The 25,230-nt window shown below is 40.4% G+C and overlaps 1 protein-coding gene across 1 annotated transcript in view; it reads right to left on the bottom strand.

The window, feature by feature from the left end:
• The window catches only part of PLEKHM3 (pleckstrin homology domain containing M3), a 209,493-nt gene that overhangs the window by 116,171 nt on the left and 68,092 nt on the right, over window positions 1-25,230 (bottom strand). The window contains exon 4 of the mRNA XM_003925603.4: window positions 14,264-14,409. Within this exon, the coding sequence (XP_003925652.2) occupies window positions 14,264-14,409 (146 nt within the window). The remainder of the gene's footprint in view (window positions 1-14,263; window positions 14,410-25,230) is intronic.

Raw genomic sequence — 25,230 nt, 5'->3', positions numbered from 1 at the left:
ATCAGCCACTACTAACAATTGGTGAGGGAATTTTTGAGAGAACTCAAAATTTGGTATGGGATATTATATTTGCAAAAGAGAGCACTGTATCCCCACTGATTTCCTAAGTTCTTTTAAATTTATTTTTTATTTTTTAATTATTGTTATTTTTTATTTTATTATTATTTTTTTAGAGATAGGGTTTCTCCATGTTAGTCAGCCTGGTCTGGAACTCCCAACCTCAGGTGATCCAACAGCCTCAGCCTCCCAAAGTGCTGGGATTACAGGCGTGAGCCACTGCACCCAGCGATTTCCTAAGTTCTAAATGACCCTCCATACTGGTATGAGGATTGTATTCTCAAACTCAACTCTAATTAAAAAAAGAAAATGTTGGCCGGGCGCGGTGGCTCAAGCCTGTAATCCCAGCACTTTGGGAGGCCGAGGCGGGTGGATCACGAGGTCAAGAGATCGAGATCATCCTGGTCAACATGGTGAAACCCAGTCTCTACTAAAAATACAAAAATTAGCTGGGCATGGTGGCGTGTGCCTGTAGTCCCAGCTACTAGGGAGGCTGAGGCAGGAGAATTGCTTGAACCCAGGAGGCAGAGGTTGCGGTGAGCTGAGATCGTGCCATTGCACTCCAGCCTGGGTAAATAGCGAAACCCCGTCTCAAAAAAAATAAAAATAAAAAAATGTTAAAAAAAAGTCACTTAGGAACAAAAGCTAATGATATTCTTAGGTGATAAAGTTTATGTGAGAGAAACTTTATTTTTTGTTAATATAAATATTACATGAATTATATGTAAACACTGACTATGTCCCAACTAAGAGCTAAGAGCTACCATCCTACTTTTTGCCAACCAAATTATGAAAAACTTAAAAAGGGCCAGGCATGGTGGCTCACGCCTGTAATCCCAGCACTTTGGGAGTTTGAGGCAGATGGATCACAAGGTCAGGAGTTCGAGACCAGCCTGGCCAGCATGGTAAAACCCCGTCTCTGCTAAAAAATACAAAAAATTAGCCAGTCAGGGTGGCGCATGCCTGTAATCCCAGCTACTCGGGAGGGTGAGGCAGGAGAATTGCTTGAACCCAGGAGGTGGAGGCTGCAGTAAACCGAGATTGTGCCATTGCACTCCAGCCTCGGCGACAGAGTGAGACTCCGTCTCCAAAAGAAAAACACAGAAAGCCTGAGTGCCATTTCTGATGTAAAGAAAAGTTCAGCTCATAGTCGGGTGCAGATGGATGAGCTCAAAACGCTGTTTTTAAAAATGAATGGTTTGGGCTGGAACTCCTTTCCGTGATACCGCTCCATTCACATTAGTATTACTATTAGTATTTTACCAAATACTATTTATTAATGATATTCATTCTATTTACATGAATGAATTTCTTTTCATAGCTCTTGTAGCTTAAGAACAGAATAGTTGAAGCTATAAGAACTCAACTCTGTAACTGTGATTGTGCTGCAGTTTGTGAACTGACTCTTTCTTCACAACCCTGCAGTCTACATGATTCAAGAGAGATGAGAAGGAGGAATCCAAGAGGAAACAGGCCTCCGCCCCTACCTCACATTCAGGAGGAGGTGGAGAAAACGGTAAAATCACATTATGATTAGCTACAAACTAATAATAACCAGATCTGCTATTTACACACGTACATTTATAAGTAAACACATATTTCATTTGATTTGGACATTAAGTGTCCTCAGTATAGATTTGAACATAATATGACTCTTGTTATGCTGGTGACAGCCACCTCTTAAAAACAAAGTTCTTGAATGTTGTTCAGGTTTGCCTAATCTTGAGAGAGAGTGTTCTGGTATGCCCCCACAAAAATAGCCCCTGGCAATAAAGTAATGGCGCAAAGGGAATTTTTAACCATAGATAACAATTTGGAGATGACATGGAATTATGGTGGTGGTAGTGAGGACTTTATTTTTATAAAAAGGAGGAAAATGCACCAGAATGAAACTTGAGAGAACATAATCATAGAATAACAAGGACTAATAAAGATAATCTAATTCAGTTTTTCTCAACTTGTGTTCGAAGGAACACTAGTCTCACAAAAAAGATTTTCTGAGGTCCAATAAGATATATGCCACAAGGGCCGGGCGCGGTGGCTCAAGCCTGTAATCCCAGCACTTTGGGAGGCCGAGGCGGGTGGATCACAAGGTCGAGAGATCGAGACCAACCTGGTCAACATGGTGAAACCCCGTCTCTACTAAAAATACAAAAAATTAGCTGGGCATGGTGGCGCGTGCCTGTAATCCCAGCTACTCAGGAGGCTGAGGCAGGAGAATTGCCTGAACCCAGGAGGCGGAGCTTGCGGTGAGCCGATAACGCGCCATTGCACTCCAGCCTGGGTAACAAGAGCGAAACTCCGTCTCAAAAAAAAGAAAAAAAAAAAAAAAAAGATATATGCCACAAACCACTTTCTTTTCTTGGAGATTCAAAGTACAGCATGTTTGCATATTAAAACTGAGACATCGGCTGAGCACAGTGGCTCATGCCTGTAATCCCAGCACTTTGGAAGGCCGAGGCAGGCGGATCATGAGGTCAGGAGATCGAGACCATCCTGGCTAACATGGTGAAACCCAGTCTCTACTAAAAATACAAGAAATTAGCCAGATGTGGTGGCATGTGCCTGTAGTCCCAGCTACTCGGGAGGCTGAGGCAGGAGAATCGCTTTAACCTGGGAGGCGGAGGTTGCCACTGCACTCCAACCTGGGTGACAGAGTGAGACTCCATTTAAAAAAAAAAAACCACAACCCTGAGACATCTCATACCCAAGAAAGCCTGCTTAACTCAGCCACTTCTCAAAGCTATTTGACTACAGACAGGGCAGCTGTTCAGTGCTACACAGGATGTATGGGCCGTGGGAATGCAGAAGATGAGATCCAGCCTGGATCACCACTCATGAACCACAAGAAAGGGCATCTTTCTCTATCTTGCTACATCCTCTTGCTAAGCTGTGAGTTTACTGAGCTGTGTTCTCCTGGAGGGGCGCTTTTCCATATCCCACAAAGCTGGCCTAGCTGTGGCCCTCCTTTTACTAACACGAAAGACTCTGGTAATGCTCCATGGAATATAATTTGAGAAATACTGAACTAATCCATTGCCTGTATTTAGTAGAAGAGAAAATTGAGTACAAAGAGCTTAACTAAATTATCTGTGGTCATGTCATGGTAGAATTGGAGCCAGAACTCAGATCCCTGGATACTCTGCTCTGTGATTTTTAGCATTGTTTACATTCACAATTCTTATTTTGTAAATAATGTTACCATGCTCTATCAGCTTATCACTCCATAAAATAGTTTATCCCTGCCCCTTCTCCATATATGAAGACTAACCTATAATGTAATTAAGCAGGACACTAACATGTAGGCTCCCATTTGATTTTCACTTTAAAATAAAACTGAAGTTCAGTAACATTTAATTTATAAAATAGTTACTTATTTGTGCATTTTATTTTATTTTATTTTCGAGACAAGGCTTTGCTCTGTTGTCAAGGCTGGCTGGAATGCAGTGGCATAATCATAGTTCACCGTAACTTCGAACTTCTGGGCTCAAGGAAGCCCCCACCTCAGCCTCTTGAGTAGCTAGGTTAAGACTACAGGTGCATACCACCATGCCTGGCTAATTTTAAATTTTTTTTTGTAGAGATGGGGGTCTTTCTATGCTGCCTAAACTGGTCTGCTTCAGCCTCCAAAAGCACTGAGATTATAGGCATGAGCTGCCATGCCCAGTCTATTTGTGCATTTTTTTTTTTTTACTGTCTTTCTCCTTTCACTAGAATAAGAGCATCCATGAGGGCAGAAACGATGTCCCCAGTGCCTCAAACAGCGAGCACAATAAATAGCCAATAAATACTTGCTAAACAAATGAATGAGTAATATATAATGCTCTGGCCATATTCTGAACCATACACTCTTGCTTTAGACATAATTCCTACGGCTTGGTTATTTGTTTCTAAGTTCATAACATATTTAGAGTCAACAAAGAAGAAAAGATAGCTAGAAGCAGCACAGAGACAACAGAGGTGACAGCTGACATCCTGGCACCAAGGGAAGAGAGGCAGCTATAGGAAGCTCCAAGGTGAAAACAAAAAGCATACAACCCTGATTGAGGGCAACTTGGCACTATCCATCAAACTCATGAACAATGGACATACCTACATCTAGGAATGTACATACCTATATCTACAGTTTTACTCATCAATGAAAAACATTATTATTCAATATTATGTAGATATTCACTGACTTACTGTCTATTACAGGAAAACACTGGACAAATAAAAAAAGAACTAGTTTGTGTGTGTGTATGTGTGTAAAATTCATAATGAAATATTTTTAAAAGTGCAAGGAAGAGTTTTATTATCTAAATGGGAAGCTCTCTAAGCACAGGGTGTATACTATATTGTCATTTTTGTATAAAAAATACATGTACATAGAATATCTCAGAAGGATACACAAGAAAGAAGTGTTTTGGTTGCCTCTGAGAAGAATGGGGTGGGTAAAAAGATTATTTATGTATGTACACATGCCCCCTTTTACTTTTTGAAACTTGAACTTACTGAAAGTATACTGTATTCAAAAAAGAATGAATAAAATATAGCAGTGCAGGCTGGGTGTGGTGTCTCATGTCTGTAATCCCAGCACTTTATGAGGCCAAGGCGGATGGATTACCTGAGTTCAGGAGTTTGAGACCAGCTTGGCCAACATGGTGAAAACCTGTCTCTACTAAAAATGCAAAAATTAGCCGGGGTGGGGGGTGGGGGTGGGGGGTGGGCAGTGTTGGGCACCTGTAGTCTCAGCTGCTTGGGAGGGAGGCAAAAGAATCACTTGGACCCAGGAGGTGGAGGTTGCAGTGAGCTGAGATTGCGCCACTGCTCTCCAGACTGAGCAACAAGAGTGAAACTCCGTCTCAAAAAAAAAAAAAAAAAAAAAAATAGCAGTGCAAGGCATTTAGGGAAAAACAGCCTCACTTACCACATTAAACCCTCATGTTATCTGTCATCACAGGACAGAACAATCATTTACATTTATAATTCTGGTGCAGGCACAGTGGCTCACACCTATAATCCCAATACTTTGGGAGGCCGAGGCAGGAGGATTGTATTAGGCAAGGAGTTTGAGACGAGCCTGAGCAACATAGTGAGACCTTGTCTCTACCAAAAAATAATTAAAAAATTAGCCAGGTGTGGTGGCATGCACCTGTAGTCCTAACTACTCAGGAGGCTGGGGTGGGAGGGATGCTTGATCACCAGAGTTCAAGGCTGCGGTGAGCTGCAATCATGCCACTGCACTCCAGCCGGGTAACAGAGCAAGACCCTATCTTAAAAAAAAAAAAAAAGATTCTGAGACATTTAAAAAGTTAACTTTTAAAACATATTTTCTTAAATAGAATATGACAGTTAAAATTTATAAAATTATAAAAGTAATATAATCACATTACTAAAAATGTGGAGACTAAACATCAATTTTTTTCTAGAGAGAAAAAAAAAATCTATAATCTTACCACCGTAAAAGAACTACTTATTGCTTTGGTAAAACATTTCCTTCCTGTATTTATTCCCATCTCTATCATAAAAAATTCATAGCCAAAATCATAATAAAATCAATTCTATGATGCTTCTTAGTCCTCTTAAAACAGTCACTGTGGGTTAATGGAGGAGGAATTAAGAAACCTTCAGTTTAATTACAGTTTGTTCTCAGAATCTGCAAATCATTCTAATCGAGAGGTTTTTCCCATCAGTGAGCTTTTCCCCAGCTCTGCAAAGGCAGTGGAGCTTGCCTTGAATACCTCTCAAGATGCAGAGATAGGAAATGGTTTATGTAACATGGAAACCCCCTAGCTAAATGGAATATGAATATTCCAGCTAGGATACAAACAAAAAAATTTTTTTTAAACAAAACTAAGGGGAACTATTTGGAAGAGTTGGGGTTGTTTGAGTTCCTCTTTGCTATGCTTGATATTTTTGATTAGGGGACAGGGAAAGTTATCTTCAAAGAGAATTTTATTAGAAAATGGCCACAGAAATTGAGGATAGGGTTTAGCTGCTTCCTAATCTTGAAGCTCAATTCAATCTTCAGTATAACACCAGAAAATAGATGAAATCCTGCTTTAAAAAAATAATTAGGGTTATTAATACTCCAGAGGGCAGGCCAGGAAATGCTTAAGATGACAGATTTCATTCTGTTCTGCAAAACCATTTTTTCACTCTTGTAAATGGATATTCAAGCCAGTCACGTACGTGCTATTAAGGATAGCAGGCAGATCTAACAGAACAATGTCTGGTCTTGGAAACTGATAGGTCTGAATTTATCCTCACAATTAGAAGAATTAAGTTAAATCCTGATAACTGAGCAAAGACAGATACCGGACTAAATGTAATGTAGTTACTTAATGCCAGTGACAGATGATCCAGATAAAATCCACCAGGTCCCTTTTTTCTTTAAAATCTTCCTTGGTCCACTAAGAACCTGGGAAGGAATGGTCTGACAAAGGAGATTTTCCTCATGTGCAGCATGGATGAAGCAAGTGTACCTAATATCTTCAATGACCTACCTGTCCTCTCAAAATCAAACCTAGTTACTTGAATGACCACCACAACAAAACATCCTGCTTTACAGAGAGATTCTGGGTGTCGATGACGGCTACATTGGTGGTTTCTGTGGCCTTCAGAGCTCATTGCAAACAGACTTGGAGCTCCTCCTCTATTTCATGCCCTCATCAACCATGTTTGCCTTTTTACTTTTCTCATTCAGTGCCACCTTTTCTGCTTTTGCTTCACTAATCGGTGTGCATTCTGCTGGCAGGTGCCACGCGCCTATGGATCACAGGGCTGGGACTGCCTCACTTTCTTGCTCTCTCTATACCTCTCATAGCCGTCAAAGCCCCGCTCCAAGCAGATTAATCTAAAACTTTTAAACCAAGCTCAACTAGCATTCTTTCCCTCTAAGTAAGTTTTTATCTAATACACACATGGCAAATATATTTATAGCCTATATTCAAAGTGTCAAGTACAAGAAGCAGAGGATAGAATGATAATTTTGTCTGGTAGAGGGGAAGGAAAGAATCAGGAGAGGAAAAGCGGTTTTAAGCCAGGTTTTAGGATTTGCAGTTGTGGATGAGGACAAGAGGAAGACAAGAGGTGTGAAATAGCATGGCATGACAGGGAAATAGATGGATAACCGTAATATTGATAAAGAGATTGGTGCTTAAGGAGCAGTTATGGATGAAGGAGCTAGGAAGGCAGGCAGGGACTAAGGATCGCAAAGGCTAAGAGACTTGTATTTGTCCTGTATACAATCGTAGTAAAAGCTAACCATAACTGAGGGCTTACGATGCCACACCCTGCGCCAGGTGCTTTCTGTGAATCACTCATTTAAGCAAACAGCAACCTTATGAATTGGGTTCTACTATTATTTACATTCCAAAGGCAAAGAAACTAAGACTAAGAGAGAGTAAGAAACTTACTTAACGTAAGATTTGGACTTTTCTTTTGAAATATAACAACCAGAGAGCAACGCCTAAAGGCAGGAAGCACAAATAGGAGGCTCCTGACTTTCTTTATGTGAGTGAGACTGAGGGTTGGAGTTAGTGCGGTGGGACGGGAGTACAGTGGAGAGCATGACCTCAAGAGCTAAAATTAAGGCTTGATTTTGCTAGTGGCTTAGGCAGTGTAGGTGTGGGAGAGGGAGGAGTCCAGGAGGTCTCCCACATCTGGCAGTGGTAACTGTGGGCCATTCACTAAGGCAGGTATTGTGTACTCAGGGGAATATCTGGTGAATGTGATGTGATAAAGCCAATTTGGGAAATGTTCAGATTGAGGTTCCCAGGGGACAGGCTTCATTCTTTCATTTATTTAATATACATTCCTGCTTATTTGCTATGTGTCAGAACTATGCTAAAACACATTCTGTGTGCCCAGAGAGCTCACCTTTATAGAGAAAATAGACAAGCAACTAGCTGTTATATAGATGTTATGATAATAAAAATAGTAACAGCATCCATTCATTAAGTGCTTATCAAAGTCATTTGCTAAGTGCTTTTCTTTTTCTCTTTTCTTTCTTTCTTTCTTTTTCTTTTTTTTTTTTTTGAGACAGAGTTTTGCTCTTTTTGCTCAGGCTGGAGTCCCGTGGAGGGATCTTGGCTTACCGCAACCTCCACCTCCCAGGTTCAATCCCAGCCTCCTGAGTAGCTGGGATTACAGGCATGCGCCACCATGCCCGGCCAATTTTGTATTTTTAGGAGAGATGGGGTTTCTCCATGTTGGTCAGGCTGGTCGTGAACTCCTGACCTCAGGTGATCCACCTGCCTCGGCCTCTCAAAGTGCTCTGATTACAGGAATGAACCACTGCGCCAGGCCAGCTAAGTGCTTTTCTTATATTATCCCAATTCACACAACCGTTTTAGGTAAATATGTGAAATTATGATGAGAGCAAATACTTACTTGGTACACACTATGTGCTGAGCACTGTTCTAAACATGATACATGCATTCACCCATTTCCCCCGCAGTAACTCTATAAGGCATTAATATCCTTATTTACACATGAGGAAACTGAAGCACAGAGTCTAAATAACTTGCCTAGGTTAAACAGCTAACTAACAAGTGACAATGCCAAGACTTGAGCCCTGAAAGTCTGGGCTCGTTTTACAGGTTACAAAACTAAGGCTCTAGGAAATTCAAGCAATGTCCCCCCAAAAATTAAGCACCTGATAAAGGGTGGAGGTTTTCCAAGCTCCTGCTATTAAGTGCAATTCTCAAGGTCCACATGACACAATGGTAGCGCAAAGGAGAGAGCCAGCAACGCAGTCAATGGGGAGTGGTGAGGAGCAACAAAATAGCTATCACCACAGAGGACATGCCTTCTTTAGCTCTCAAAGAATAAACAGGGGTTCCCTAGATGGATAAAAGTATCTGGAGCACAGGTGAAAAGATGGTCCCTAAACAAGAGAAGGGGTTCTTCTTTCTCTCAAGACAGGAGGGAAAACAGGATAGGTAATACAGATAGATTTGTAGATATTCATATTCATATTTCATAACTTCATTTTTCTCCCTGAAGTAGGAGACAAGGTCATATGCTGAGAATAATTAGAATGAAGCATCTCGAAAACAGTGAAGATTTGGATGATTATTGGGTAGAACTGGAAACAGAGTTGCCCAGGGATATATTAGAAAAGGACATGACCAACTGGCCACTCACAATTTTTATGTTTGTTTTAGACTTCAAAGATTCCAGGTAGCTGACAACTCTAGGGCCCTTCCCCACCTACTTGCTCCCAGGTGACACAGTTACAATGAAAGTAAGTCTCAGACATCTGTTAGCAAGGTGGCATAAAAACAGACACCAATGGAACAGAACAGAGAACCCTGAAATAAATCCATGCATTTACAGTCAACTCATTTTCAACAGAGCTGCCAAGGACATATACTGGGGAAAGGACAGTCTCCTCAGTAAATGGTGCTGGGAAGACTGGATATCCATATGCACAAGAATGAAACTAGACGCCTCAGCATATACAAAAATCAATTAAAAATGTATTAAAAACTGAAATGTAAGACCTGACAAAATAAAATTACCAGAAGGAAGCATTGGAAAAATGCTTCAAAACATTGGCCTGGGCAAAGATTTTTTGGGTAAGACCTCAAAAGCACAAGCAACAAGAGCAAAAATAGGTAAGCAGGATTACATCAAGCTAAAAACCTTCTGCATAGCAAAAGAAACAACCAACAAAGAGAGGAGACAATATACAAAATGGAAGAAAATATGTGCAAGCCATTAATCCAACAAAGGATTAATAACCAGAATATAAGCAACTCAACTCAATAAGAACAACAACAAAATCTTATTTTAAAATGGGCAAAAGATCTGAATGGACAGGTATGTTAAAAAATGATTGACACTGGCTGGGCGCGGTGGCTCACGCCTGTAATCCCAGCACTTTCGGAGGCCAAGGTGGGTGGATCACGAGGTCAAGAGATCAAGACCAACCTGGTCAATGTGGTAAAACCCCGTCTCTACTAACAAAACAAAAATTAGCTGGGCGTGGTGGTTCACACCTGTAGTCCCACTTACTTGGGAGGCTGAGGCAGGAGAATGGCTTGAATCCGGGAGGCGGAGGTTGTGGTGAGCTGAGATCATGCCATTGTACTCCAGCCTGGGCAACAAAAGTGAAACTACATCTCAAAAACAAAAACAAAAACAAAAACAAAAACAAAAAAACTCAACATCACTAATCATCAGGGAAAGGCAAATCAAAACCACAATGAGGTATCATCTTACTCCAGTTAAAATGGCTATTACCAAAAAGACAGAAAATAACAGGTGCTGGTGAGGATGTGGAGAAAAGGGAGTGAATGCTCAGACACTGTTAGTGGGAATGCAAATGCACAGCCACTGTGGAAAACAGTAGGGGAGTTCTTCAATAAATTAAAAATAGAATTAACATACGATCTAGCAATCTTACTGCAGATATATATCCAAAAGAAGGTAGATGTGGAATCAACTTAAGTGCCCATCAATGGATGAATAGATAATCTGGTATATATATACAATGAGATATTATTCAGCCATAAAAAAGAATAAAATTCTTGGCCAGGTGTTCTGGCTCATGCCTGTAATTCCAGCACTTTGGGAGGCCACGGTGGGAAGATTGCTTGAGCTCAGGAGTTTGAGGCCATCCTGGGCAAGAAGGCAAAACCCAGACTCTACAAAAAATACAAAAATTAGTCAAATGTAGTGGTGTGCACCTATAGTCCCAGCTAGTTGGGAGGCTGAGGTGGGAGGACTGCTTGAGCCCAGGAGGTCAAGACTGCAGTGAGCCATGAGTGTGCCACTGCACTCCACCTTGAATGACAGAGTGAGACCTGTTTCTAAATAAATAAATTTCTCTCGTTTGCAGCAACATGGATAGAACTGGAAATTAAAGTGAAATAAGCCAGGCACAGAAAAGACACTCTCACTCACATGTGGAAGCCAAAAAGTTGATTTCATGGAGGTGGTGAGTAGAATGGTGGTTACAGGAGGCTAAGAAAAGTAGGGGGAAGAGGGGAATGAAGAATGGTTGGCTAACGGGTGTAAAAATACAGTTGGAAAGAAGTTCTAGTGTTTAATAGTATAGTAGGGCAACTATAGTTCATAATAATTTATTGTATATTTCAAAAATAGCTAGAAGAAAACATTTTGAATGTTCCCGACCCAAAGAAATGATAAATATTTGAGGTGATGGATACCCTGATTTAATTATTACATGCTCTATGTATGTATCAAAATATTACATATAATCCATAAACATCTACAACTATTATGGATCAATTTTAAAAGCAGTCATACAGCCTGTTTCTATAGGATGCATCTTGCACAGAAGATACATCCAAGGCAGATGTCACACATTCTGGCAGAAGGATCAGAAAAGCTTTTGTTCATATCAGGCAATTAAGTATGTCATCTATTATGTATGTAAGATGCAGGATCATAATAGAATCCTAAGCCTAGAGTGCTACTTCAGTAAGAAGTTAGATTCCTGGGCTTGCCAAATTCGAATACCTTTTTAATGCAAGGGTGGAAATGCTGTACCATATACCTAACCAGTTTATATATCCTGAAGACTAGTAGGTTGAAAACTAAAGTTGAGATGTCCAATAGACAATTAAAACCACAGATCTCAATTTCAGTAGCAAAACTGGAGCTGCAGATAAAAGCAGGAACTGTCAGCATATGAGTCCTGGTAGTTAAAACCATGTAGGGGAGGAGATGCCCAGTAGAAAGAGTATAAAGCGGGAAACAAAATAATGAATCTTAAGCAAGTCCACTATTAAAGGTGCAGGCAGAGGACAAGAAATTAGAAAAGGTGATTGAAAAAGAAGAGTTAGGGCCGGGCGCGGTGGCTCAAGCCTGTAATCCCAGCACTTTGGGAGGCTGAGGCGGGTGGATCACGAGGTCGAGAGATCGAGACCATGCTGGTCAACATGGTGAAACCCCTTCTCTACTAAAAATACAAAAAACTAGCTGGGCGTGGTGGCGCGTGCCTGTAATCCCAGCTACTCAGGAGGCTGAGGCAGGAGAATTGCTAGAGCCCAGGAGGCAGAGGTTTCGGTGAGCCGAGATCGCGCCATTGCACTCCAGCCTGGGTAACAAGAGCCAAACTCCGTCTCAAAAAAAAAAAAAAAAAAAAAAAAAAAGAAAGAAAAAGAAGAGTTAGAAGGAGGAGAACTAGGGGTGTGTTATCAAAACCAAGGCAGGATAATTCAAGGGGAGTATGGTCCATCTGGTTAAATAGTGTATCCTAGATACAGTCCAGTAGAATAAGAAACTGCCAAGAGTCAACAAGATTTGGCAAAATTGTGACGGCAATGAGAAGAGATTTGGCAAAAGTGCGATGGAGAAAAGAGGAGAAGACCATGAACACAGGCAGCAGGAATAAACTTTCAAAAGACAAGTAATGTTTCTTCGGTGGCTGGAAGGAGGACAATGAGGATAGATGTGGATGTAGGCATGTTTGTAGGTCAGTTGACAGGATTATTGCATAATCATCCCTATTTTCTCTATGAAGTAGACGATAATAGCACTTTATAGGGTGTCTTGGACTGGGTATCTCATCTCTTTAAGATCACAGATGCAGAAATAAAAGAATCTGATGAAAGCTAATGATATAAATGGAAGACAACTTCAACAAGCTTCTAACACCGCATCTAAGTATCTATGGCCCCCATGGCCACAGACAGCTTTTTCTCTTATTCCATGCTCCAAGCAATAGTCAAACTATCGTTTACACAATTCCATCATTCTCAGTGAGTCAACTGTATCATTTTCTCTCTTCTGGATGGTTTACATCAGTGTAGAAAACATATGGTTATTTTTCCATTAAAACAAAACAAAACAAAACAAAAATTAAACCTAACTTGATTCTACTTCCCTTCAAGTTACTCCTGATGTCTCTTCTTCCCTTTATAGCACAACTTCTCCAAAGAGTTGTCTATTCTTGTTTCTCTCTCTCTATTCTATGTTGAACCCACTTCAATCAGACCTTTGCTCCCACCACTCCATTCAAACTGCTTTCATTAAGGTCACTAATTACTAAAGCCAATCGTCATTTCTCAGTGCTCATCTTATTTGACCTATCAGCATCTGTCACAATTCATCTGAAAACGCTTTCTTCACGTGGCTTGTCACACACCCTGGGATCCTTCTACCTCACTGCTCACTCCTTCTTGGCCTCCTTTGCTGGTCCCTCCTCTCGTCTCTAAGCTCCTAAGTTTGAGCGTCCCCATTCCAAACTTCCTCTCCGAAGTCTGAGTGTCCCCTGTTCCTCTTCTCCTCTACTGACTTGGATTTTTAGAGCTACTAAGCCTGCTATTTATACTTCCTGAACAGCCTCTTTGGCTGTTAGCAGTTAATTTGCAAAGCTGTTAGCCTATACCTGTGATTCTCACTTTCTCTCCTTTTTAGAAAACAACAGTCTGAAGGCCTGAGGATGGCTCTCTGTATTGTTTCTTGCTTTTGGCCCCTACTCAGAAGTCTTCTTAGCTTCGCTCAAGGTTTTGGTTCTAGTTTCAAAGGCCTGGATTTGCTAGAAGACTGACCTTTACGTGAGTAGGAGCGCTACTCTACTACAGGAAATATCTCGGGCCACACAGTGGCTCACACCTGTAATCTCAGCACATTGGGAGGCCAGGGCAGGAGTTAGAGATGGGGTTTCACCATGTTGCCTGGTGAAACTGCAAAAATTAGCTGGGCTTGGTGGTATGCACGTGTAATTCCAGCTACTTGGAATTGTACTTTGGGACTACTGTCTCAAAAAAAAAAAAACCAAAAAACAAACAAACAAACAAAAACCTAGACACAAACAAATGAATAAAAAAAAAAACAAAACCAACAAAAAAAGAAATATCTTGGATTATGTAAGTCTTTGCCTAGAAAGATCACTAGCATGCTCATGTGTGTATTATTTTCCCATTTTTATCTTCCCATAGTGTTGTGAGGTTGAAGATCAAATAAAAAATAATAAAAGAGGCTCCTTTCTCTCAGAATTCTCTCTTAGCACCAGAAGTAAAAACTGCTCTATATGTCTTTTTAAATGAGGAAACTAATAAGAGTCATAGTTAAGAAGCCTTTCAACTGTGAGATATATAAGAAGCATTAGGTAAGGTCTTGCAGCTTTTATGAGACTACTAATCATATCTGCTTCAAATTGTTTGATCACTATCTTTATAATCCACCAGAGAACACATGAACACCTGAATTATTATTATGAAGTGAGCCCAGTTTTTGTACCTACCTTATATTTTGAAGTGTCCCAGTTGTGGACTATGCGTGCTGGGATGAGAAAGCTGTCGTCCACGTGGCAGCTGCTGCAGTAATACCACCCACTGTAGTTGCACACCTTGGCTTTCCCATTGGAAAGACCTATGGATCGCTGGCAGCCTGTTCAAGGAAAAAGAAAGAATCTATGATTGTTGTTGTACTTTTAACACCACAGAACAAGGTTATAGAGCTCTAACATCACAGAACAAGGTAAATGAAAGTCTGCAATGAAAAAGAGAATAGAGTTGTACAGTTGTGTCCTCTTCTTCCTAGTATGACAGCCTGTGCTTCACCTCCTAGGGTACTGCTATGCCATAAACTAGTGCCCCGTCTCTGGTCTCTTCTGATTCCATCTCTTCTGCATACAGCTGCCAGAGATCAGTCTCTCTATAACATCGCCTTTATCTCCTCACTGCCCTGCTCAGAACTCCATTTCCACCAGGCATTTTGCTGAGGGCTTCTCATATAGAATCTTCTTTAATCAGCACAACTTCTCTATGAGGAAGATATTATTGACTCTATTTTATAGATGAAGAATCTAAGATTTTTATGAGGTTAAGTATCTTTTCTCGGTTTACCTAGCCAAGAAAAAAGCCAGAGTTTGGATTTGGTTCTAAATTTGTCTGATGCTAAAATAATCCCCAAAACTGATACGTAGCCTTCCTTTGCTTATTACTAAATCACTGTAAGGAATTTGGCCTCTGATTGGATCTCGCCTTTTTAACTTTCCCTCCCACTACTGTCCGATGGGAATGTAATCACTTCATTCCAGTCAGAGAACCCTCCTCACTGGTACCCAGATAAACACAGCTTGCTTACTCCACCCTCCGTACATTAACACGTATTACCTCTCCTTACACAGCACCCTATTCTCTGCTCTTTACTTCAACGAATCTTACCTAAGACTTCTGGTTGCCTACAATGCCTTTTTCAGATCCAAGAAAGTCAGTGATTCTGTGAGCACTGTCTTGGTACTGTCAGGGAACTTGGTAATAATCGTAGCCCTTCCATAGGGAAGCCATTTGTTTTACTTAGGTAGGAAGAATGATCTTCTACTGAGTATGTAAATTCTATTATGATCATCCCCAAGGACAAAATCCTGACAGATCCAGAACAGGTAATCAAGAATACACAAATAGCATCAATATTCTGACATTTCTGGTCTGTAGCTTTCATTTCAGAAATGCTTACATGTGGCCCATTTTATGGTTGGATACCAAGAACTATATTGATCAAAAAGACTGGACATTAAGCCTATTTCATGAAGTAGAGCAAAAATGAATTAATCTTTCAACACTACTACAATTACTCCTACTACTACTAATAATAACATAATGATCAGTGTTGTAACCCATTTCCATTACAAGAAGGTCAAACACATTTATTTAACAAACTACCAACCTAAAAAGATTCTGATTCACATGAATTCCATGAATGAAAATATTGCAAGACTCAACAGAACTTTATTTTCATTACAAATACAATGGCATCAGTAATTAAGCAGTTTCTAGTGCATCCTCTGGAAAGAGAATTAGAGCTCATTGTTTTTAAATACAAGAGAAATAGGAAGAAGATAAGTAAATATATTAGTATTAGGCTTCCAGAGCTTGATCCAGTTCCTTTCTAGAATGGCTATTTCTTTACTATTGAGCAGCAAAAAAAATCATAACAAGCTCCTGTTCTTCAGACTGGCTAAGGAATGAGAAATGTGTGAAAGAAGAGTTGAAACCAACACACATGGAGCTCTTGATTGACAAAGGAGACCTTGCCACAGTTACAGTGCTGTGAATGTTGGAGTGCTGCTCCCTGCACTCACTGACTGCATTACTCATTTGGCATTTAGCACGTGCCTTTTGAAATTATCATGGCTTTTTATGGGCTTGTCCAACCAGGACCACGCTAGAAACTTCTCAGATCTATTTTTTTCATTCTCAGCACTTCACATAGAGCTTTATGCACAGGAGACAATCAATAAATATTTATGTTGTAGGAATGATAAACTGAGTACTATCTGACACATGCACATTCACATAAACTGTATATACAGAAATTTTAATTTTCCAAAGTGATTCCCAAACTGATCCGCTTAACCTGATCACCTGCTTCTCAAAACAGCCTTTCATTAATATCCCTGTTAAAATATGTTCCCCATTCTAAGAACTATATATGGCCCATGTTCACATAGAACTGTGGAACTGGCCAGGTGTGGTTGCTCACACCTGTAATCCTAACACTTTGGGAGGCCAAGGCCGGTGGATTGCTTGAGTCCAGGAGTTTGAGTCCAGCCTGGGCAACATGATGAAACCTTGTCTCTATAAAAAATATTTAAAAATTCACTAGGTATGGTGGTGAGGGCCTGTAATCCCAGCTACTGGGGAGGCTGAGGTGGGAGGATCACTTGAACCCAGGAAGTCAAGGCTGCAGTGAGCTGTGATCATGCCACTGCACTCTAGCCTGAGTGATAGAGGAAGGCCCTAAGGAAGAAAGAGAGAGAGAGACGGAAAGAAGGAAAGAAAAAAAGAAAGAAAAGGAAGGAAGGAAGAAAGAAAGGAAGGAAGGAAAGGAAAGAAAGAAAAGAAAGAGAGAAAGAAAAGAGAGTGAGAGAAAGAGAGTGAAAGGAAAAGAAAATGAACTGTGGAACAGAGTTCAGTGGAACTTAACATATCCTAGACAGTGGGATACTGCTGTTTCCAAAAATTAATAGACAAATTGGCTGACACTAAAATGACACTGAGTAGAATCCAATCTTTCCTAATGACTTAAAAGGTGATTATGATCTTGCATATATTCAGGATTATCGTTACAGTTTAAATTCTCACCACAGAACACTGAAAAAATAAATTTTGGACGTAACAGACATCAATAAGCATTTGCTGGATATTTATATATTCCCTAGTAGGCACTACTGGGTTTATGTCTATAATTTTAATGACCCTATTCTAATTTTCTGGATGCAACATACATAGGCAATATTAAAATACACAAACCTCCATTTTAAGAAAGCCTATAGCCTAAGAACGTTCATATCAACTGGGCACACAGATCCAAAGCTCAGCATGCTGGGGGATCAACTCAGTTAACTAAGTTAACATCCTCACAACTGTGCACAGGTCTCCAGGCTCATAAAAGACAGAAAGGATGAGAGAAAATGGATAAGGTCCATTCAGGTTTTAGTTTAGACAAGAGCAGCAGCACACAAACACCTACCTTTAGTCCTTGGGTGTCTACTTTCATACCTTATTAAGAACCATGCTATCCTACTTTTGGTGCTGAGATCACCCTAATGACCCAGAAGTAGGTTTGAACCTGACGGCACACTCAAAACTACTTTAGACACATGGGGTACTGACAATCACTAGTCTAAAGGCAGGAAGCCTGAGTCTACATAGGGACCACTGTGAGCCTGACCATCAGCCTCTCTAGGCCTTGACTCCTCACCACAAAATAATGTGCTAGCCTTGATTGATGAATTGCCAAATTTGAGTGAGCAATGGAATTTTCTGAAGACGTGTGTGAAAAATGTGGATGCTTCTTCCCACTGAGGTGATTTTGACGCTGTAGATCTTGGGTACGGACCAAAAATCTGCATTTCTAATGAGCATCCTCCCCCTTCCCATCCTATCCCCAGCCCACACAAGGGACTTTGATGGCTGAAAGCTGAGAATTACTCCCTGATTTCTAGGTGACCTCCAAGGTCCCTCAAGCTCTAAAATTCTGCTTCTATCCAACAGAAGTGCAGAGGGTGTGCAGATCGCTCAGCAGAAGCTCAGAACCTGTCACATAGTTTACCCTGTAGGCTTCAAAAAAAATCAATATTTTAGGTTCTCAGTCAATTTCTAAAAAACCAGCTATGTAGAAACAACCTGACTTCATTTTGCCAGTGTTTTTCCAGAGCATTCTTGTCTCCACTGGGAGTATCCTATTCACTTTAGAAAGAATGAAACTTTTAACCCCTAAATCCAATGTATTTGTATTTGAAAGAACATAGAATGGTTGGAAAAGAAGATTAGAGGCTAGTTAGTGGCCTGATGTAGATTCATTTTCTAAAAAACAACACATGCCATTTATTTGAAGAAGGAAACATGAGTTTTTTCAATTAACTGCAAGATTTCCTTTACTATCATAGTAGCAAATCATGCACTAAACTGTCTGAAACAATTCCCCATAAACATACACAATCTGGGATTTTACTTTATCATTGTGGGGTTTTTAACAGGGGAAAATTTTTTCTTAATAATCACTGTTACAAAAAAACCATTTTTTTAGAAGGTGCCAAAGCTGGACTCTGAAAAGCTACATTACGGGGAGAAAAATAGGGCTGTAAAGTAGAGACAAAAAGTAATTAATTGAAATAACTAATTAGGGCTTATTTACATATTATATTTTTATGTACTTTCAAACAGACTTTTCAGCAATGTTTCTAAATTAAAGGGCGTTTGTAGTAGGGAACACTCCACATGTTGGATCAAAGCAAATACATTCTTCCCAGACTCTTTTTGAAACTTTTCAGAGAGTGTATTCAATTCATAGGAACAAAAACTATCTCACCAGAGAACCCACTGGCCTTTTTTTTATTATTGCCTCCCACTCCACTTCAAATCTTTAATGAACACATGCTCTGAAGAGCTTAGCCTCCCCTCTGATACACTCTTGGAAACAAATGTCACCATTTAACCAAAATCCTATTTGCTGCATATACTGTCCATTTCCCAAATGGCCTTTCACTAAATACACCCAAAAGAATCTATTGCTGGGGATTGTGCAGAATTTTGGCATACTTCTCCACAAAAGCACAGTCTTTCTTCTAACAAGTGTACCTAGTTAGCTCAACGGCTGCAGTTGCGACAGAAGCTGTGCTCCTGAGGAAGAGCCAGCCACCTTCTCTCTACTTTATGACTACCACCTTCAGCTCTCCGTTCCCCGACCAGTAGTTGGAAAACTCATGGGCATAAGAGGGAAGAATGAGAAAGCCGTGGCTGGATCCAAATGCATCTCTCTCACTAAGGAAGGAACTCATACAGTGCTAAGTGTGGTCAGTTATCCCCCCACTTTCCATCTCTTAAAGTAAGCTTTTACCTAATTCAGTAAGGTAAATCCAGTCTTTTGCATTTAGAAGGTAGAAATGCTCTAGGAAAAGAACAAGGGCAAATAAAAAAGAAGAGAAGGTGCCTTTGTAAAAGGAAGGAAAAGAGATAAAGAGGGTGAGAGGACACATTTTCGTTTGCTCTGTAAAAATAGAAAGGAAAAAAAAACCTGGTGAGTTTCACATCCTCTTTTACTTTATGCACCAAATAGGGAGAGATGTCCATAGGAGTGAGCAAGGGGACTTCCCTGTCCCTCCTTCCGTCCCTGCATTTTGCTGGCTGGAGACAGTGAGCTGCAGTAAGCACTGTGTAAAATGTTGCTTGAAGGCCTACCAGGTGTCCCCAAACTACGGCAGGCCGCATGCGGCCCCCTGAGGCCATTTATCCAGCCCCCCACCACACTTCAGGAAGGGGCACCTCTTTCATTGGTGGTCAGTGAAAGGAGCACAGTATGTGGCGGCCCTCCAACGGTCTGAGGGATAGTGAACTGGCCCCCTGTGTAAAAAGTCTGGGGACGCCTGGTAGACTTTGATCATATGCTTGAGACCTGGTTTCCCCAAATAAAGAAAAATAAACATGCAGGTTCAAGGACTTGCTATTTTACAAGAATTAGGGGTAAATGGCTGGGCGTGGTGGCTCACACCTGTAATCCCAGAACTTTGGGAGGCTGAGGATCACCTGAAGTCAAGAGTTCGAGACCAACCTGACCAACATGAAGAAACTCGTCTCCACTAAAAATACAAAAATTAGCTGGGCATGGTGGCGCATGCCTGTAATCCCAGCTATTCAGGATGCTGAGGCAGGAGAATTGCTTGAACTGGGGAGGTAGAAGTTGAGGTGAGCTGAGATCGTGCCATTGCACTCCAGCATGGGCAACAAGAGCACCATATCAAAAAAAAAAAAAAAAAAAAAAAGAGGGGGAAAAGTCATAAAGAACTTTGCTTTCCTATGTATCTAGCCATTGGCTCTTTAAGTAGTCAAATTTTGAACCTGTACTTTTAAAAATAAGGTATTAAATTTGGTATACAATCTTAAGCTGGGCACAGCGTTTAAAGAAAGGATTATTCAACACAGGACACAAAGAATTTTTGCAATGCAGCCTTGAGGTCCATTAAAGGAAGCAGAGGCAAAGCAAACTTGGGCCCCAGACTTGCATCCTCCACTGTCAGAGGGAAGAGAGCTTAAATCTAAGACTGACCACACATATGTAGTCTGAAGTTAATATGGTGAAACTGGGGCTAGAGAATTCTACATAACTGTAGAATGGAAAGGGGGTAAAGAGTGAGGGACACTAAGAAACATCTGCTCAAAAATCAGTGATCCAAAACTTTTTGCATCTCAAGAATCCAAGCTATTCTGTCTTTGGGGCAAGCTGGTGACCCATAAAGTAGGAGCTATCTATTTCGCCATAAATCAATTAAGACATTAAACATTTGGATGGAGAATCAGGCACAGGCCATTAAGTATGCATTCTGTCAGTTACAAAGCAAATAGTATCCATAGCATCTCAAATAAAACTAAAGGAACAATAGGGGAAATCCGGAAAAAAACAATTGTGTGCCACGTGTAATTGCTAATGTGGATGGTATGGCATGCAGCTGATAGGATGGCATGCAGTCTTTGGGTTGAGTTCATGGTCCAACTTTAGACTGCAACACTTCAAAATTATTTTCTCCATAAGGCTTTGTCCCTTCTAAGTGAATTCTCTTCCCAAGGGATGAAAATGTCACAGTTGGAAGGAAATACACATTCTCAAATACAGTCCTGAAATGTACTGATGGTTGTTTTCAAAGCTACACGACAATTCATTTCTGCTCATCAAAAAAATTTTTTTTGGATGGGCTTCATTTTATGTTCACCTACAAATTTTACAGCAGTAAGAGATTATATGTGAGAATGACAGCCAACTGTCATTCCTTGTTGGCTGAAACTAACTCATAAAGTTCCACTCCAAAGCTGGGCATAGTGGCTCATGCCTGTAATCCTTTGGGAGGCCAAGGTGGACTGATCACTTGAGGTCAGGAGTTTGAGACCAGCCTGGCCAACATGGTAAAACCCCTACTAAAAACAGCATGGTGAAATCCCTACTAAAAACACAAAAATTAGCTGGCCATGGTAGTACACACCTGTATCCTGAGCTATATGCCTGTAATCCCTGCCTCTCCTGGGGCAGGAGAATTGCTTGAACCAGGGAGGCAGAGGATGCAGTGAGCTGAGATTTTGCCAATGTACTCCAGCCTGGGCCACAAAGCAAGACTCTGTCTACAAAAAAAGAAAAAAGTTTGGCTGCACAGAGAGCTGACATATGTTAAAAAGTGTGTTCCTGCTGGGTGTGGTGGCTCACGCCTGTAATCCCAGGACTTTGGGCGGCTGAGGCGGGCGGATCACCTGAGGTTGAGAGTTCAAGACCAGCCTGGTCAACATGGACAAACCCCATCTCTACTAAAAACACAAAATTAGCTGAGCGTGGTGGTGCATGCCTGCAATCCCAGCTACTCAAGAGGCTGAGGCGGGAGAATTGCTTGAACCTGGGAGGCAGAGGTTGTGGTGAGCAGAGATCGTGCCATTGCACTCCAGCCTGGGCAACAAGAGTGAAACTCCATCTCAAAAAAAAAAAAAAAAAAAAAAAAAGCATGTTCCTACCATGGGTGACACACATTTAGGATAACTTCAGCTGGCACCTGTGGAATGGACTGCCATGATAGCTGGGACTGCTCTGATGTTAAGAATCTTACAGAAGTAAGTAACTCTTCCTGGACACAATGAATGTACCTAACCAAAGAATTTCCAGCCGGGCACTGGTGGCTCACATCTGGCAATCCCAGTAATTTGGGAGACCAAGATGGGAGGACTGCTTGTGGCCCGGAGTTCGAGGTTACAGAGAGCTATGATCACACCACTGTACTCTAGCTTGAGCAATAGAGTGAGGCCACAACTCTACAAAAAAGTTTGTAAAAATTAGCCAGGTATGGTGGTCTGCACCTGCAATCGAGCTACTTGGGAGGCTGAGGCAGGAGAATCCCTTGAGCCCAGGATTTCGAGGATTCAATGAACTGTTATTGCACCACTACAATTTAACCTAAGTGACAGAGTGCGACCCTGTCTCTAAAATCCCTGCCAACACAGCAATATGGCAAATAATCCTGTTTGTAAAGTATTAGTACTGTGCTGAGATACAGTGAATATTCAATACACACTACATAGAGGGAGAGAGACAAGAACAGATGCATGAGACAGAGAGTAAAACCAACAGATACAAAGTGTCCAAGACAGAGGCCATCTATGAAGTATAATCATGTATTACTAGATTACACTTGCAGAACTAAGGTAAACAAAAAAAATTCAACCAATTCAGATTAGAAACTCCAATATGTATTCATATACTAATTGGTTTAGAATGTAAAGGAATTCTGTAAGCTATTAAGAGTTATTTTGGGTTTCCCCCTCTGACTATTCAAGTAGCTAAGTCAGCTTTGACAGGCAGGACCTATGATGTGTTGACAGTGCTAGAGGTACTATATTCAAGTAAGAAATAAAGTAATTACTGCTGATTGAAAATATAAACTTGCTAAACTCTACAATGTTTATTTAATCTCATAGAATGTTGTTATTAAGATTATAAACCGTGTAAAATAAATTAATAAATACCAAGTAGATTCCAATTCAAGTTGAGAAGTGCCAAGATTTATTGGTCTTTCAGGTAAACAATGATTGAGAACCTAAAGTCAATATTAAGTCGAAATTTATCTTGAAAGGCAATAAATCTTGATTTTTGCTAAGGCACATAAGTAAATATGTGCACTGTTTTAAAGAATCTGACTGCTTTTTTATCTACAAAATATCTACCCCAAAAGTTGTAAATATAATGATCTGTAACATAGATCTTCACTTCCCAAGGCATAACTTGAGTTGCTGAGTTACATTTTTCTTAGGAGAAGACGCTTCAATAATGCTTTTAGTGGTATAAGGTAAGTTTAATATTAATAATAAAATCTTATAAATTCAGCTTCTAGTATATTGAAATCAGTCTAAACTTAGTATTTTTTTATCCCATTTTTCCCTAACAGTCTATGACTAGACTTTCTCATTTACTTCTGTCTGTTATTTCCGCAAAGTCTTTCAAGAAGATGGTAAGCAGTTTAAAAATAAAAATAAATAAATAAGAAATAGGCAAATGGATAAACATTTATGTTATAAGCAAACACTTATGTAAGTCAGGCTTACTATAAGCCAGGCACTGTCATAAGTACCTTATATCCACATAAAGATATATAAATACATGTGTATGTCTATGTCTATATTCATTTAATCCTCATATCAATTCTATGAGGTAGGCATTATTCCCATTTTACAGAATAAGAAACTGAGACAGAAGGTGAAAAAGTAATTCTGTCCACAGTTATACAGCTGCTTAAAAGGCAGAGCCTAATAAAAGGGGCAATGTGGCATTTTATGACTAACACCAATCAACTATAAAGGTGAATTTCCAAGTAGTTATATCTTTTGGAAGATATTATAAAAACCGTCCCCTGCAGATAACAAAACAAGGACAAAAAATATGAATCAATTTGCATGAAATAACATAATTTAACTCATCAGTGAATACAGTGTGGGACCTCACCGGCATTAGCATCTCCTCTGAAGATGAAGGGTGAGGGGAAGAAGAATACAAATCTATAAACAGCAGAAGATAAGAGATGAGCAAAGAAGGAAGCAATCACCACTAGTTGTGGAGATGGAGGAAGGCTGTGTAGACATAGGGGCATTTGAGCCTCATCCTTTTCCAAAAGGAACGTTCATTCATAAAGGTTCAAGTAAAAAAAACGGAAGCACTGGATATTCTAGTTGTCTGAAGCTCATTGTAAATACAGGAGTATGAAGAAAAAAGCTTGGAATGATAAAGAGAAGCTAGAACATAAGACTGAATGCTCAGAGTGAGACGTCCTAATTAATAAGATACAGGAACAACCAGAGTTTGAAGCAGAGTAGCAATGTGAAACAAAAACAAAAACAAAAACAAAAACAAAAAAACAAAACAAAACAAAACTTTTTTTTAAAGTTTTTTAAGTTTTGGAGACAAGGTTTTACTCTGTCACCAGGCTGGAGTGCAGTAGTGCAATCATGGCTCACTGCTGCCTCAACCTCCTGGGTTCAAGTGATCCTCCCACCTCAGCCTTCTGAGTATCAGGGGTTACAGGTGCACACCACCACACTGGCTGATTTAAATTTTTACCTTCTTTACTTTTTTATTTTTTGCAGAGACCCAGGGGTCTTGCTATGTTGCCCAAGGCTGGTCTTGAACTCCTTTCCTCAAGGTATCGTATAGCCCTGGCCTCCCAAAGTGCTGGAGTTACAGGCATGAGCTCCCATGCTCAGCTGCAATGTGCACTTTGAAAAGATTAGCAAGAAAAGCTGAAAGAGGGGGGAACTAGTTGGTAAGTTATTGCACCAGTTTGAGCTTGATTCAGTGGTGGTCTTGGAAATGGGAAGAGAGATAGAGGAGATACCACGGGGACAAAATGCAGATGATGTGGCAACTGACCAATGCTGGGGGCATGGAAAGGGGCCATTAAAGATGCTCATGATGTTTCAAGCCTGTGACTCACGTGAGAAATCCATCAATTAGAAGGAGCAGGTGGTTTGGGGGAGAAAATGCTGTTTGAAGCATTTAATCCAAAAAACGTAGTTCAAAAAATTTGAGCTACCAGATCTACCGATGCCTGAAGCTCAGGTAATTGCGAAGCTCAGGTATATTCTGTTAGTTGTTAATGAGGGCATTTGATATACTCGATATCAAATGATGGTTGGTGAAGGTCCTGTTTTTATAACCTACTATTTTTGTTTATATTTACCTAAC

The sequence above is a fragment of the Saimiri boliviensis genome, chromosome 5 (assembly GCF_048565385.1).
Source record: "Saimiri boliviensis isolate mSaiBol1 chromosome 5, mSaiBol1.pri, whole genome shotgun sequence".
In the NCBI taxonomy this organism is placed as follows: Eukaryota; Metazoa; Chordata; class Mammalia; order Primates; family Cebidae; genus Saimiri; species Saimiri boliviensis.
The sequence above is the reverse complement of the archived record's forward strand: the minus strand, read 5'-3'. Positions and strand labels throughout refer to the sequence as shown.